Source organism: Crassostrea angulata, chromosome 2 (assembly GCF_025612915.1).
Source record: "Crassostrea angulata isolate pt1a10 chromosome 2, ASM2561291v2, whole genome shotgun sequence".
NCBI lineage: Eukaryota > Metazoa > Mollusca > Bivalvia > Ostreida > Ostreidae > Magallana > Magallana angulata.
In genome coordinates, this window is record NC_069112.1 from 49,712,829 (window position 1) to 49,729,256 (window position 16,428).

At 35.5% G+C, this 16,428-nt stretch overlaps 2 protein-coding genes across 2 annotated transcripts; one reads left to right on the forward strand and one right to left on the reverse strand.

The window, feature by feature from the left end:
* Window positions 1–3,541: 3,541 nt before the first annotated feature.
* LOC128170444 (uncharacterized) lies at window positions 3,542–5,195 on the reverse strand. The gene is made up of 3 exons (XM_052836210.1): window positions 4,620–5,195; window positions 4,244–4,420; window positions 3,542–4,107 (listed from the first exon to the last, which is right to left on the reverse strand). The coding sequence occupies exons 1-3, from the start codon at window positions 5,070–5,072 to the stop codon at window positions 3,595–3,597; spliced, it is 1,143 nt and encodes a 380-aa protein (XP_052692170.1). The 5' UTR covers window positions 5,073–5,195; the 3' UTR covers window positions 3,542–3,594.
* A 130-nt stretch (window positions 5,196–5,325) lies between these two features.
* Window positions 5,326–10,255, forward strand: LOC128170445 (actin-binding protein IPP-like). The gene is made up of 8 exons (XM_052836211.1): window positions 5,326–5,635; window positions 6,223–7,144; window positions 7,478–7,583; window positions 8,518–8,692; window positions 8,960–9,316; window positions 9,402–9,567; window positions 9,704–9,904; window positions 10,061–10,255. The coding sequence occupies exons 1-8, from the start codon at window positions 5,539–5,541 to the stop codon at window positions 10,077–10,079; spliced, it is 2,043 nt and encodes a 680-aa protein (XP_052692171.1). The 5' UTR covers window positions 5,326–5,538; the 3' UTR covers window positions 10,080–10,255.
* The last annotated feature ends 6,173 nt before the right edge of the window (window positions 10,256–16,428 follow it).

Genomic DNA, 16,428 nt, shown 5'->3' on the forward strand with positions numbered 1-16,428 from the left:
GAAAAATGGAACTTCCATTACTTTCTAAAAGAGAAATTATTGAATTAATATATTTTCTAAGGGGGTGGTATCATTGTTGAGTTTGCTCATTGTATCTCTAATTTGTATTTTGCAATTCAATGGTGGACTGTTTCGTTTTATGAAATGGCTTACGACATGGTAATTATTTTCCAGGATGCCAAATATGAATTGAAATCAGCATTATTGTTTGTTTAATTCTCAGTCATCAATAAGGTATATCATTCAATTTTGTCATACAAATATTTGTTTTTTTATGTTTGCCAAATGTTCCTATTTATGTTTTTATTTCAGTAGTAGATGGTTTTGTTTTAGAAAATGATCTATGATCATTACATTTTCCAGATGGAAAATACATTCTATTTTTTGTTCAGTTATTTTTTTTACCTTGCTCCGAAGGAGAGTGATTTACTTTTTTACACGTCTGCTTTTCTGTCCGTCACAAAATTTTCGTTGCAGTGTAATCAGATATATCAAATATGATGGCTTCTTATTAACTTATGACTGTTTATTTTCACAATTGAATTTTCGAACACATTTTTGTCACAGTTTTTTCACCAAGTACCCATTGCAGAGTTTTGAAATTTTGAAACGGACAGCCATATGGTGGGAATGGAACAAATCTTACCTCAATTTCCTGTTAATTTTGACTTTGGTTGTTTATTATGTATTTACATCATAGCAGGGCTATTGGTAATGAGCATTAGCTCACATATTTTTAGCTCACCGAGACGAAGTCAAGGAGAGCTTATGCTATACCCTCGGCGTCGGCGGTGGCGTCGGCGTCGGCGTCGGCGTCCGGACCTGGTTAAAGTTTTTGTTGCAGGTCCTGTATCTAAGCTATTACTTGTCCTATCTTCACCAAACTTGCATGGATGATGCATCTGGACCTACCTATGGACTTGAAAGACTTGGATGCTGAATCTGGGTCCTAAATTTCAGATGCTGGAGGAGGTTAAGGTTGTTGGACCAGGTTAAAGTTTTTGTTGCAGGTGCCCTTTGATAGCAGTATCTTAGTTACTGCTGGTCTGTACTTCACCAAACTTGCATGGATGGTGTGCCTTATGATACTGATGCACCAGACAGGCTTGAGTGCTGAATCTGAGCTATAGGTTTCGGATGCTGGAGGAGGTTAAGGTTTTTGGAGCAGGTTAAAGTTTTTGTTGCGGGTACCCATTGATAGCAATATCTAAGTTACTACTGGTCCTAACTTCACCAAACTTGTATGGATGATGCGTCTTATGATACTGATGCACCTGACAAGCTTGAATGCTGAATCTGAGCAATAGGTTTCGGATGCTGGAAGAGGTTAAGGTTTTTAGAGCTGGTTAAAGTTTTTGTTGCAGGTGCCCTCTGATGATTAATCTTAGTTACTACTGGTCCTAACTTCACCAAACTTGTATGGATGGTGCATCTTATGATACTGATGCACCTGACAAGCTTGAATGCTGAATCTGAGCAATAGGTTTCGGATGCTGGAAGAGGTTAAGGTTTTTAGAGCTGGTTAAGTTTTTGTTGCAGGTGCCCTCTGATGATTATATCTTAGTTATTACTTGTCCTTACTTCACCAGACTTCCATGGATGGTGTGTCTTATGATACTAATGCACTTGACAGGCTTGAATGCATAGTCTGGTTTCGGATGCTGGATAAAGTTAAGTTTTTAGGAACAGGTCACATGTTTAATTTCAAACTTGCATAGTTGATTTAACTGTAATATGAATGAATCGCAGAGGTAGCTTCAGATGCAGAGCTTGATCTCCATTATCAAGGATGCTAAAAAATAAATCTTAGTTATTACTGGTCCTAACTTCACCAAACTTGAATGGATGGTGTGTCTTATGATACAGATGCACCTGACAGGCATGGATGCTGAATCTGAGCCATAGGTTGCGGATGCTGGAGGAAGTTAAGGTTTTAATTGCTAGTGCCCTCTGATGATGATATCTTAGTTATTACTGGTCCAAACTTCACGAAAATTGCATGGATGATGCGTCTTATGATACAAATGCACCTGATGGGCTTGAATGCTGAATCTGAGCCATAGGTTTCGGATGCTGGATGAGGTTTAGTTTTTTGGAACAGGTCCCATGTTTTATAGATGATAGCTTGCATAGTTGATTTAACTTTATTATAAATTAAATGCAGAGGTTGCTTCAGAAGCAGAGCCTGATCTCCATTATCAAGGATGCTAAAGAAATCTCATACCTCACTCAAACCAGCTCGATAGATAGATGTGTTTGTTGATAAATGATATAACATGATTCCTATGATAAAGTATTGTATGATATGAAACAATATTGTTTGATATGATACAATATGATATCATATGTTATATTATAAAAAGTTATATGATACGATATGATATTGTATCAATTTTTTTGATATTTTATGATATGATTATGTATCATGATATTGTCATGTATAGTATTGTATATTATGATACAATATTGTATAATATTATATTGTATTTTTAATTTATTATTTTATCACATGATACAATTACATAAGATATTGCAAAATATTATATTGTACCCTATGATACAATATTGTATATTCTATAATATTGTATCATACAATATTGTATAATATGATATTGGTTTCAGTAATATAGAATTATATCACATGAAATTGTATTATATGATATTGTAATATTAAATAATATTGTATCATACGATATTGTATGATATGATATTGGTTTATATGATATATTATCATATCACATGAAATTGTATGATATGATATTGTAATATATTTTATTGTGTTATATGATGCAATATGTATAATATAATAATGTATTTTATAATATTTTACCATATCACTTAATGTTGTATCATTTGATAAGATACAATGTTGGAATCAAATTATATTGTATTATATGATATAATATCATATAATGTATCAAATATGTTTCAGTGTCATTCAATACAATATCATTCTATATTATACAATATAATATCATGTTTCAGTGTTATGATGTATTATGTAATATGATATTGTAATATGATACTATATTGTATTATATTTTATGATATTGTATTATGTGATCAAATACAATAAGGTATAACACAATACAATGTCATATCATACGTTACAATATCAAATCTCATTATTGTTTATTACGGTATTTTATTTATTATATGATATATATTATATTAGAAATATGACATGATGCAATATTTAATTTTATATCATTGTATTGATTAACATATGAACATATGATTATCATAAAAAAATTTATCAGATGATATACGATATTTTGTCAAAACAGAATCCATGAATATCCAAGATCATAAAGTATGATTTTCATATAAAATGATAAAGGTGGTCTTATAAAGGTGATGTCTCATAAGGGTGATGCTCCGTCTCGGTGAGCTTAGTAATCTATGATTACCTATGTTTTGATTGTTATGAAAACATAAATATTGTTTGTTGTTTTATTGTTGTTTTGGAAAATGAAAACGTAAACAATATTCATTATTTTATTGTTATTTTTTATTGTAAAATTTAAAGTAATGGTATGAATGCAACTGTCAGTTCCAGCGTTTGAGAGAGACTGTTTCATCAAATTTATACACTTATGGTAGTCCTGCCATAATTTGTAGTCTTCTGTTAATCCCATTCACATCATTTCTAAATAAGTTTGGATAATTGTTTGGATGACCGTTTCCATCTTCCTCAATGAAATTTTCTACATCATCCTGGTGTATAATGCACAGGTTGTGCAAGATGCATCCTGAAACTATGATAGAAACAATATCTTCAGGTTTATGAACAGGTATTTCTCTCAAACGACGAAATCGCCCTTTAAGATGTCCTATACAACGCTCTACAACCTGTCGTCCTGACGATAATACACGGTTGAAGCGTCTTTGTTGTAAATTCAGTCTGCCATTATCCCTGAATGGGGTCACAAGCCATGGCTTTAGCGGATATGCACTATCACCTATGATGAGTTTATCGGGGTCAATACAGCTGCCAGCTTCAGCTCTGGTAAACAGCTCGGAATTCCGCAATACTCTTGCATCATGGGTACTTCCAGGCCACCCAGTGTAGATGTTAGTTAGAAGAAGGGTGTCGTCGCACACAACCTGCAAAATCCCCATTGATATGCAACTTGTATAAAAATTTTTACAGAATTATTTCCGTATTAATACCGATTTTTATTTATATATTTAATTTTTTAAAAATCCTATTTTTTAAAGAATTTTCAAAGAAAGCAAATACCTGAAGCTGCATAGAGGGAAACGATTTTCTGTTTATGTAATCGGGATCTCCTCCAGGGCAGGAAGATAGGCGAATATGTGTTCCGTCAAGGACACCAACTGTGTGAGGAAACATGTAGTTCAGCTGAAACCTTATAGCGATGACTTGTTGCTCAGCAGAACTTGGCCATCTGATTACCTGGTATTTAAATAAGATAATAAAAACTTTAAATTCTTTTACATGTGTACAATTTGAATGATGTTAACTTCAGAACTCTGCTTTCGAAGCTTTTTGTACATAAGCTGTATTCATTGTAATTAAAAAGTGCTAACATAGTTGTTATCACATTTCAAATTACAGTGGTACATTAATTTGTAAGTTCTACTTTTATACATACATTAGCAAGACACTCAATTATGATTCTGCAGGTTCTCCCAATAATTCTATGCACAGTTGCAAGACCAACATTGAAGCACAGGCTAACTTCTCTCATGGACTCGGTGTTGGCCATGTAAGACGCAAATATTAATAGCTGTTTGGTAGGTTCGGTCTCGACCAGTCCTCCACAGTGATCTGAAGCTAGCCTGTGTCCAATGTGTACAAGGATTTCCTCGAACATCTCTCTGCTTAGGCGAAAGTGGTATTTAAAGTCGCATGAATTAAACTGGGGTATAATAATATCTTCGGCAAACCCTGTTATCCGAGGCAAATATGGTCGCCTGGAAGCAAACTGACTCTGGGCAATAAGATGCCCTATTGTCGAATTTCTGAGACTCCAAAAGTGTATAATGTCATGGTCATCGTCAAAAAAATTCTCCAGAATAATATATAGCACACCTAAGGTAGCCATGACAGTACACTACTCGTGTAACTCTAGTAGTCAGCTGTTAGTTCGGTTGAAAACCACGTGTAGATGTAAACATCCGGTCATGTGATGACCTACTCGAGTGCGTACTCGAGTATGAACCGAAGTCGCTCCTGGTTCCCGTCTCCACCACTGCATTACATTTCAAAGCTAAGTGAAACACAGTGTGGGGGGCGAGAACCAGACTATTCTGAGCTCTCTACTGCGCACGCGCATCTTTTGTGTTATAGATAAGTTTCTGCGCGGGCAGATATCAAACTTCCTTAGTTACTATCGAAGCTAGCTGCATAATTTGCAACGCAGGTGTTCAATCAACAGTCAGTGTATAGTAGACTTTTGCCATCGTACAGAGGATCTTGTGTACTCAGCATTTATTGCTTCATCAGTTTGAGTATTCTTATCAACCATCGAACTAGATCTTTCAAGGATCTTTGAAGACAATTCGAGAATTATGGAAAGTGCAGCCTTGAGTGGGCTGCATTTGCAGACACCATATGTTTATTCCTGGATTAATACCTTACAATCACGTAACAGCTCTCAGCCAATGGGTAAGTCTGGTTTGTTATATTAGTAACAAATTATTATGAGTTTTGATAAGAAACAAAAATTTACACTGAGATTTGATAAATATTTAGAGGGTTAACTTGTTTGACGACCCCCCCCCCCCCCCCCATTACAATTAATTTCGACTTGTATTGTAATGTGTTTTGTTTTTATATTTTGTTTACAATATTGAATGTATGTTACTAGTGTTTAAAAATAAATTAACAAACCTCTGTGAATGAACAGTACTTGTTTTCTCAGACAAGAAATACATGGGGGGGGGGATACAAAGGTTCTGCAGAGCAGCTGCTTGTGAGGTTAATCACAGAACAGCAGTTTATTTCTCATCACTTTTCATACAGCTATGTATGTATACATGTATTATATCTTTGCAGGCACGTATAGCATCGTTTTTGAAAGTGGGGGGGGGGGGGGGGCTGGCCCCCCTGATGCTACGTGCCTGCTTTAATTACATTTAATGCTGCTTTTTTGTTTTAAAAAAAAGATAATAATTTCTAAAGGCATTGAAAAAAATAAGACTTCTGCATTGATGTATTAGTTTTAATACTGGCTTACCTTTGTCTATTTACAGAGAATAGAAACCGCAACAATTCTCCATCTTTGTCAAGTAACACCACTTACAGTGGGCATAGTTCTCATGCGTCATTAAGTGAGGAGGCCATCCCCTTCCCCAGGGATGCCTCTACTAGGGCCTCTTCCCTAGAGGGCTCCCTAGCCCATGAAGTCTCTAGCCAGGGATCACCGTCATCTCCATTCACCATCTCCCATTATGAGAGAATTGGATCTTATGTACATGATATTTACAAGCAGAAGAAGATATGTGATGTCGCCTTTCAGGTGGGTGAGCTCGTAATACCAGTACACAAAGTTGTACTGGCATCACAGAGTACGCTCTTTAAGGAAATTTTCGAAGCAAAGGAATTTTCCTCTGATCCTGTCACCCCAAAGATAATCAGGGTGAAGAATGTTGAACCTGCTGCCTTGGAAACCTTCATTAACTTCTTATATACAGGTCACATTGAGGTTAGAAATTCGAAATTTATACCTGACATCCTGAAGTTGTCAGAGATATTTGAAGTTGAAACACTATCGAGGCGTTGCATCGACGGATTGAAAAACATAAGCAGTGCAGAACTTCTTAAATTACTACCAGTAATGAGGAGAAACAAGAACATACCAATGTGCAGAACTATCATGCAACTGCTCTGCAAAAACTTCATGACCTGGAGAAAAACCAAAGAATTTTTATGCTTGGATGTAGAGACTGTCCTCATGATTCTCTCCGATGACGGTCTGAATGTCCATTCTGAGATGGATGTTTTCTTGACAGCCGTGGATCTCCTTAAGCATATTGGAGCAGACTGTATCGAAAAGATAATGGGATGCGTCAGATTCCCATTGCTTACTGGAGAGCAGCTTTTCTCCTGTTTCAAAATCTGTCCAATTTTGAGAGACTACCACCAGGTGATAATGGACATCACCTTGGCAAATTGGTAAGGCCAAAATTAAACTGGTAGTGTAATATAATTATATATTCCCCTGTATATTTCAGAGCTATTAAAATCATTAAGTGAAATAGACTATACAATCCTACAACATTGCAAGCATGAAAACTCCTGGATTTTTTTTAGGGATAACTGTTAATTAATTTGACTCTTAAACTTGATTGGATTAATATGTACTAGCTATCATATGATCATGCACATCTATTATTGTGAGCTTGCAAATACCATCTGCATTTTTATGAAATAGTTGCTGTCTTCATATTAATTATGTGTTAATTGTTTTGCATGTTTTGAATTCTGTCATTATATATATGTTTACAGGATTCAGACTTCCTTGTCTCTGGGTGGAGAAGACCCCCTGGATCTCCAAATTCCTACCCCTCGCAGCCACACCAACAGTGCTACTAGTGTAGCCAGCTATATCAGTGTGAGTTATACTATAGTTGGGTTTTCACAGGATAATTATCTCCTCTCCCCCCCTCCTGCAAACAATTGTTTTTGGGGGGTGGGGTGGGGGGGGGGAGGTATGTAGGAATCATCTTGTCTGTCTGTCCTTCTGTCTGCAAAATTCATGCCTGGTCCATATCTTTTTTTTTATGGAGAAATGTTGGATGTTCTTACTTCACACAAACATTGCTTATAACATGAGGGTGTGTAATGACCTTGACCCAAGGTCATTTGAGCAAGGTCAAGGTCAGAAAAGTGCCAAAATTTGTGTCCAGTCCATATCTTTTTTTTATGGAGAAACTTTTGGGGTTCTAATTCACACAAACATTGCATATAGCCTATTAAGGATTCACCAAGGGTCAGTTGGGCAAATTCAAGGTCATTGTTTAAATAATGCTTAATTCCTGTCTGGGCTTTATCTTGCAATGGAAAATGATTAGATGCTAAAATTTGACACAAAGATTGCTTGTGTTACCTGTATATGTCCGACTTGAGCTTTGGTCATTTCTGCTAAACATTCCTTATTTTTTAATTGAGAAATACTGATATTTTCTTAGCGGGAGGTATCATAATTTGTGAGTTTCCTCATAGTACCTCAAGGTTGTGTAGTTGAGATTCAATTATCTTGAATTAATGAATTTGTTCATTTAAACTGTTTCTTGTATTGTTTATTAGCAATGTTTTTTTTTTATGAAGACAAGTTCATACTGTATTTGTATTTGACATGTATTCATCCATGCAGGTATGTACATCACCTCTTTATAAAACATTTGCATGCTTTACCGGTACTAAAATCCACTTTATCACTAAACTCTAATCTAATCTTATCTCCTTTTTTAACTGACTCTTTATTACTATTCTTTCTTCTCATCTTTATCTTTTCCTTCCTTTCTTTCCCCTTCCTGCTTTAACAGAATCATTCTAGCACTGAGCAGGTTGATGAACAGGAGGACCCTGATGTTGAGGTTGAAATATGTCGTATGTCAGAGGACATGGCTCGAGATTTCAACACGCACGCCTACTTGCACAGCGCAAGCTCCTCAACCATTTCCAAATTTCCCCTCACTGAACAATACAGCAATTCCAAATGTAACCAATATTGCAGATCTGTGTTTCTTATATTTGAGCAGATAGATGTTATTTAAATATGGTCCTTAATTTGGTCTAATGTTTTCAGGAAATGAATATTATGCTTTCTTTGTTGTTGTATAAGTTACATGTTAAGAATTATATTGTAATTATCACCATAGACTGAGTCAAGTGCATGTTAAATGACCTTATTCATCCACATAAATACATCACAATGCGTAATAATGGTTGCAATTGATTTTAATCCAAAATATTTTCTTATATAAGTGGCTGGAGACTGCAGTATGTTGGGTGGTTTTGGAGAGCATCAAAGAGTCCAAAGGGAGATGCTTGCTAAAGAAAAGTGGAACATTTCTCCAGATCATCATGCCAAGGAGGTGCAAAACAAACAAGGGCAAGACAGGCGCATTCTCCATAGCTTGGATCTAGGAATGGGAGAGAGATTTGGCCAATTCCGCAAAGAGAAGAAGAGGGACCCAAACAAGTCTACTCGTAAGAAAAAGAAAAGGGAGGTGGAAAAAAGAGATTGGGAGCAGACCAATCAGGAGGGAAAACTCTCGGACGAGAGTGACCAGCTCCGGAACAAGGCCATGGTGTGGGGAGGCACCCAGTGGTTCTTGATTGGTAAGTATTTACAGGGAGGAAAACAAATCTCTGCAAATCTTACTTTTTATTTCAATATTAAAGGTGTGTTTTATTTACTTGAAAGGTGGACCTGGGCATGATGGAAGCCCCTCCAAGAAAGTCAAGGCATACAGCTATGAAACCAAGCAATGGACCTCCCTTGCTCCTATGAATGTTGCTCGTATGGACCACACACTATGCCTCCTGGACGGAATGATATATGCTATTGGAGGCATTGGTAAAAGGGGCCGGTAAGTGCGGATGGCATATTGTTTTTGTCTGTCTGTAGTAAATGCATGAACAAAACATGAAAGAAGTCAAATACGTGTAAATGCACCATGTATATACATTTACGTTCTGTATGTTATACCGAAATTTTATTTTCAGGGTTCTAAGCAGGGTTGAGTGTTACAACCCAAAAACCAATTGCTGGTTCTATGTGAAGTCCTTGCCAGAGCCAAGGACTGGAGCCTCAGCCACCACAGAGAATGGCCGCATTCACTTGTCTGGGGGGTACGGAGCTCTCAATGATGGCCAAGTATCAGACTTCGTGGATACCATGGAAATCTACAATGTGGATGCTAACAAGTAATGCTTACAGATGTTTTTGTTGTTACAAGTTAACACAATTATCTGTAAATTTGTCCCAAAACTTTTCCTTTTTTAATTAATAGTTAATGTCTATGTTTGAATAATTTTAGTCAAATTATTAAAGTAATTAATATATTCATTTCTCCTTTTCAGGTGGACCACTGGATTCTAAAGCATAGATCATGGATTTATTTAACTGAATTTTTATGTAAAGTTTTGTGAAAATTTTTAAAGTTTTGTGCTTTTTATTGTGTATTAAAATGTTGTGTTTAAATGGATAACTTGCAAGCACTGCAAATAAGGCTAATATTTGTAATGAATTTTTTGTAATAAATTTTATGCATCACATATTGCTTTAAGCTTGCTTATTGGTATAATATGTTTTCAGAAGATGTATATTTGTATATAGTGAACCACTTTCCCAATACATGTAATGGACTAAGTATTACTATTAATTTGGCATGTATTTGACCGGAAATAATTTGTTTTTAAAAATAGATATACCTGGTGCAATTCCAGGCACTGAGTTTATAATTGTATTTATATTGATAGAGAAACTAGTATCAAAATATAAACATGATATATGACTGTTTATATGGTAAATTGATATTCCTGCTCCTAATTTATACCAATATTTTTAAAAAAATCCATTGCAGCGCCATGTGTAAATTAAAAAGAGTTTTAAAGTGCACTTGAAAAGTTCAACAAATTACACATCAGATCTCCTTTAAATTTAAAGATACATGCATTACATTGTTGGCCTTAAAATATCAGCAATTGGAAATTCCAATTATATTTCAGCTTTAAGTAAAAATTTGAATATTTTCTTTTACCAGGTACATGTATTTTTATACAGAGCAGCAACCTCTTCTTCTTTAGGAGAATGAGACAGTCTAAAAATGGCCACAACATTCCAGCCGTCTTAATTTCAGATGTGTTTATGTATACTTATGTCTTTGTAAAAGTATTCTGAACTGAAAAAGTAAGCTTAAGATACACAATCTATTTAAAATTATACTTGTAAAGAATAATGAATTTATAGCCCCACTGTCACTCTCACCCCATTCCCTCTTTAACTCTCGCCTTTACTCCGGCACTCACTTTTTTCCTCATTCTCACTCTGATCTCACTCACCTCCTCTCTCCACACTCTCTTACCCATCTCTTTCCCATCAATTATCCCTTTCTCTCACCAACCTCTCTCATCCCACTCTCGTTCACAACCCCCTTCTCTCTCTCTCACCCCCTCTCTCTCTCTCTCACCCCACTCTCTCACACCCCACTCTCTCTCACTCACACCCCTCTCTCTCTCTCTTAAACCCCACTCTCACAACCTCTCTCTCTCTCTCTCTCTCTCTCTCTCTCTCACACACACATCACATTCTCTCTGTCACTCCTCTCACTAGCCTCTCGCCCAACTTTCTCGCTATAACCCCTCTCATGCTCCACTCTCTCTCACCAAACTATTTGTCCCCTTTTACTCTCTCACCCCAACCCACAGGGAGAGATTGATAAGAGTGCAAAAATAAAGTAGGATGAGAGAGAGAGAGTTGCGTAAGCAAGTGAATGAGAGGGACGGGGTGCATTCTCCCCAAAACTCACCCCCCCCCCCCTGCTCCCCCAGTCACTCAATACCCCTCTCAAAGATAACAAGAAACCTACTAATTTTATTAATCATAAAAATGTAAAAACAGACAAGTCTAGAACAAATTTTCTTTTCTTTTACGATAAAGTACAGTCTTCTTTTTGGGCCAAACATGGTTATTTTCCCAAACTCCAGTGTCAAACTTTCAATATAAGCGAGGCTACCCATGCTCAGTCATAGGTTCTGATGTCTGGTTCTCTTTGGTAGCTACAATTGTAATAAACATGAATAATCAAATATCTAGAATTAGTGTCTTTAATGCTAATTCATGGGGAAAATCAAATTCTTTGGTCACGATGGAACAAAATTTACGATTATGCCGATCATCCCTAGCAAACACTTTGATACTTTAAAGTAGTCCGAGTATCGCACTACGTCATAATACGGATTTTACAATATTGGTCCGACTTTTATAAAGCGTTTTAGATACCCGGTATTGATTTTGCTCCACATCGCTGTTGTAAACAATGGCAATAATAAGCAATTAGAACGGTAATATATGTATTCTATGGGAGATAGAAATGATTAATGTTGAGAAACTCGATTCTGTTAAAGTAAAATGAAAAACGAAGTTTCTGATGAACCAGGATCTCAGGTATGCTTATATCTTCTTTGTTTTGACCCCCCCCCCCCCCCCCCCGAATTTTTAAGGTCTTCCGTTGGAAACGGAAGACCTTTCTATTATTGTGCGGGTTAAGATTTTTCTTATTAAGGTCTTCCGTTTTCCAACGGAAGACCTTATTGTTTTCGTTCGGTTTCTTTTTCCCTATTATTATTATTTTTTTTCTTACAAAATTTGTGCAGGCGATTTCTCGGAAATGGCTGAACCGATTTTCGTGAAACTTTCAGATCTAATAGATATTAGTCCGAACTTAATATATATTTTTTTATTTTGATGACGTCATTTCCGTTCTTGAGAAAATGACGTTTTAGCGATTTTCGGAGGGTCGGCTTGTCCAGGGATCTCCTCCTAAACGGTAAAAGATATTGAGGTCAAACTTTCAGGGATTGTAGACAAGAGATTGTAGATATGCTATTTGGCATTCATATTTGTTATACTTAAAAGGCGTTAAAGCTCGCCTGGTCCCGAAAATTGAGACTAAAAAAACATCGTAATTTTTCACGGTTTTCTTAGTTTATCTCTTTTCTGAAAAATATTTTGTTAACCCATGTAATTTAAAAAAAGTTTATATTTACAAGACCTTTCATTTGATATCAAGAAAAAGGGGCTGGCCCCTCAAATTAGGGGACCAAAGGGCTCTAAAGTCTTCCATCTGTAGTCCTTTACTGAGGGACATTTTGTGAAAGGTTATAGAAACAAATATGTTTATCTTACAGTTATGTATCCAAGCAATGTAATAATTTTATCTAGTGTTGCGTAATTAGGGGTTTTTAGGGGCCAAAAGTCCAGAATTTTGATCACCCATATCACAGACAGAAAAAATATTTTGAAATGCAGTAAAGAAGAAAAGATGCTCAAAATGATGTACTTAATGATATGCAATCTTCAAAATTTCGTGAAACGGCCCCTAAAAGGAGATAAGGGATCGGCCTCTAAAACGTTCTTTCCCATATATCTCGAGAACGGTAACGAATTTCTAAACACTTGTTGAATAAAATGTGTTGATATTTAAATGACCTTTTATTTGATATCAAGAAAAAGGGGCTGGCCCCTCAAATTTGGGGTCGAAAGGTCTCTAAAGTCTTTCTTACATAGCACTTTACTAAGAAATATTTTGTAATATGTTTCAGAAGCAAACATGTTTATATTACGGTTATTCAACTAAACATTGTAAAAAAGAATTCATGCGTTACGTAATAAGAGATTTTAAAGGGCCAGAAGTCCAAAATATCGGTCACATATATCACAAAAAAGGACAAATATTTTGAAAAGCAATATAGAATAAAAGATGCTTAGAATGCTTATTTAAACAATATTCAACCATCAAAATTTCGTTCAATGGCCCCAAAAAGGAGATAAGGGGTCGGCCCCTAAAACGTTCTTTTCCAGATAGCCCAAGGACGGTAACGAATTTCTTAACAGTTGTTTAACAAAATATGTTTAATTTTGAGAGACATTTCATTTGACATCAAGAAAAAGGGGCTGGCCCCTCAAATTAGGGACTTAAAGGTCTCTGAAATCTTTCATCCATGGCACTTTACTGAGAAATATTTTGTAATATGTTTAAGAAGCAAAAATGTTCATCTTATAAGTAATTTACTTTGCATTATAAAACAAATTTCATGCATTACGTAATTAAGGGTTTTAAGGGGCCTGAAGTCCAAAATATCGATCACTTATATCCTAAAAAGGACAAATATTTTGAAAAGCAATATAGAAGAAAAGATGCTAAGAATGCTTATCTAAACAATATTCAACTATCAAAATTTCGTTCCGTGGCCCTAATAAGGAGATAAGGGGTCGGCCCCTAAAACGTTCTTTTCCAGATAGCTCAAGAACGGTAACGAATTTCTACACACTTGTTGAACAAAATATGTTTGATATCAAAATACCTTTTATTTGACATCAAGAAAAAGGATCTGGCCCCTCCATTTAGGGGCCAAAAGGGTTCTGAAGTTTTTCATCCATAGCACTTTATGAGAAATATTTTGTAATATGTTAAGAAGCAAAAATGTTAATCTTTAAGTTATGTATCCATTTATAATAAAAGTTTTCTCATATGTTACGTAATTAGGAATTTTAAGGGGCTAGACATCTTTTAATAATAACTTTTAATTGTGAAATATTTTGTAATACATAGAAATAATTATGTTCATGAAAACATTATAAACCTATAAATGACAATTGTTTACTCCTTTGTAACGTAATTAGGGATTTTAAGGGGCCAGAAGTCAGAAATTTCAATCTTCAATATCTCAATATGGAGACAAGTTTTGAAAAGTAAAATTGAACAAAACATGACCTAAAATAATGTGCTTAACAATATGTCACCATCATTTATTTTGTTTACCGATCCCTAAAAGAAGTTATAGGGTCAGCCCCTAAAATGATCTTTCCAGATATCTCGAGCACAGTATATGATTTCCAAACACTTGTTGAACAAAATGTGTTTGACATGACATGAGCTTTCTTTTGACATCAAGAAAAAGGGGCTGCCCCTTCAAATTCAAGATCCAAAGGGGTATATAATCCTTTACCAAACGCACTTTAGATCCCCCCTCCGCATTTCCTGATATGTTTCGTTAACGAATATCAAAGGCAATTTTATTTCCTCTTCTGAAAATCGGACGGAAGACCTCCTCGTTGCTCGCAACGAGATCGTGTCTAGTTTTTCTTTTTTTTTTTTGTTTCCTAGACGCGAACTTTGGAGCTTCATATCTTGCTCATTTCTGAACGGTTTTTGCTCAAATTTTCAGGGCTAATGTACTTTACAAAACACTATCTTAAGCAATTCATAAAATTTAGAATTCCCTTTTCGTTAAAGAGTTATTCCCCTTTTAAAATTTTTTAGGGCCTTTTGTTTCCAGACAAAGGCTCCGAGACTATGATAGCAGGGAATAGGAATCCAACGAATTTGAATAGCAGCGACATTGTAGTGGTGCACATCGGTTTTTGTTTTTCGATTACGTTCCTTATTTAGAAAAAGGTAGGGGGTCAAAAAACGGGATTCAAAAAAGTGCAAAAATTTAGACATATTTTCCTTTATATCTTTTAAACGAAAAATAATTTGTTAAAACATGTAGAATAAAAGTTGTGCAGAATATCAAGGGCTTTCATTTGACATCAATAAAAAAGGACTGGCCCTTTAAATGAAGGGCCAATAGCCCCTAAAAGTTTTTGCTTAATAACTCAAAAACGATTAGGATTTTGATATGGCTGTCGCTGGAAAAGTTGTTTGTTGGGATCTCATAAAGGTCGTAACAATATTATTTTGTAAGTGATTTGTGTAGTATGAGTGTAAAAAGCTTTATATGTTGACATGTACCTGTTTTCATTTTAACAAGAAAACGAAAGTCTTTGTGCGTACAACTGGCATAAAGTTGCCGCAGAAAGTATGCTGGTTTATACAGGAGGCAATAATTTATAAGAATATTTTTTTTTGTTGGAGTACATGCTTTTTTTTAGGAGTTTAAGTCATTGTTGTTAAGTTCTTATAGTGCACAATCATTAAAAACGGCAATTGGAAAACAAAACATTCTTTTTCTTTTCTAGTAAACCACAAAATATGGAATTAAAAAACTCTATGCATTACATTTTATTTATTAACTCCCGGCATTTAAAATCTACCTTGAATCAGAGCTGTGTGTGTGTGTACCATTACGTAAGTTCTCCCTCGCCTGCGGCCGAGAAAATCGGTCACCGTGCTCGCGGCTGGACTACCTAGCGGTCAGCGGTTATCTAATACACGAGAGCTGTGTCTCTCATATACATGTATGAGTTTATTTAGCCGCGAACTCAAGAATTGGTTTTATTTTGATTACACATAATTTTTTATGGATTAAACGATTGGGTGTCAATTAAGAAATCGTTCAGTTAATTAATAAAGGCAATGTCATTCTCAATCTAAAGCAATAATAGACACATATCAATTGTGGGTTTTAAGTTTAAAATAAATAACTTCTATTTGATAGATTATGGTCATTATACTGCAAACTATTCAAATCTTCCTGGGTTCTGAGCTGTGCCTGTCTGTGCGTTGTACATGTACCTTTACGTAATATATACTTCACCCACGGCCGATGAGATCAGCCACGGCTGCACTACCTAGCGGTAATTAAGCGGTTATTTAATAGACAAGATTCTCACACCGCGACGCACACTTACATGCATATGAACGTGTTATAGTTAATATATTCGTAAAAACGGGAACTCCATCTTGAATTTATTCAATTGAACATTTGAATGTAAATGAATA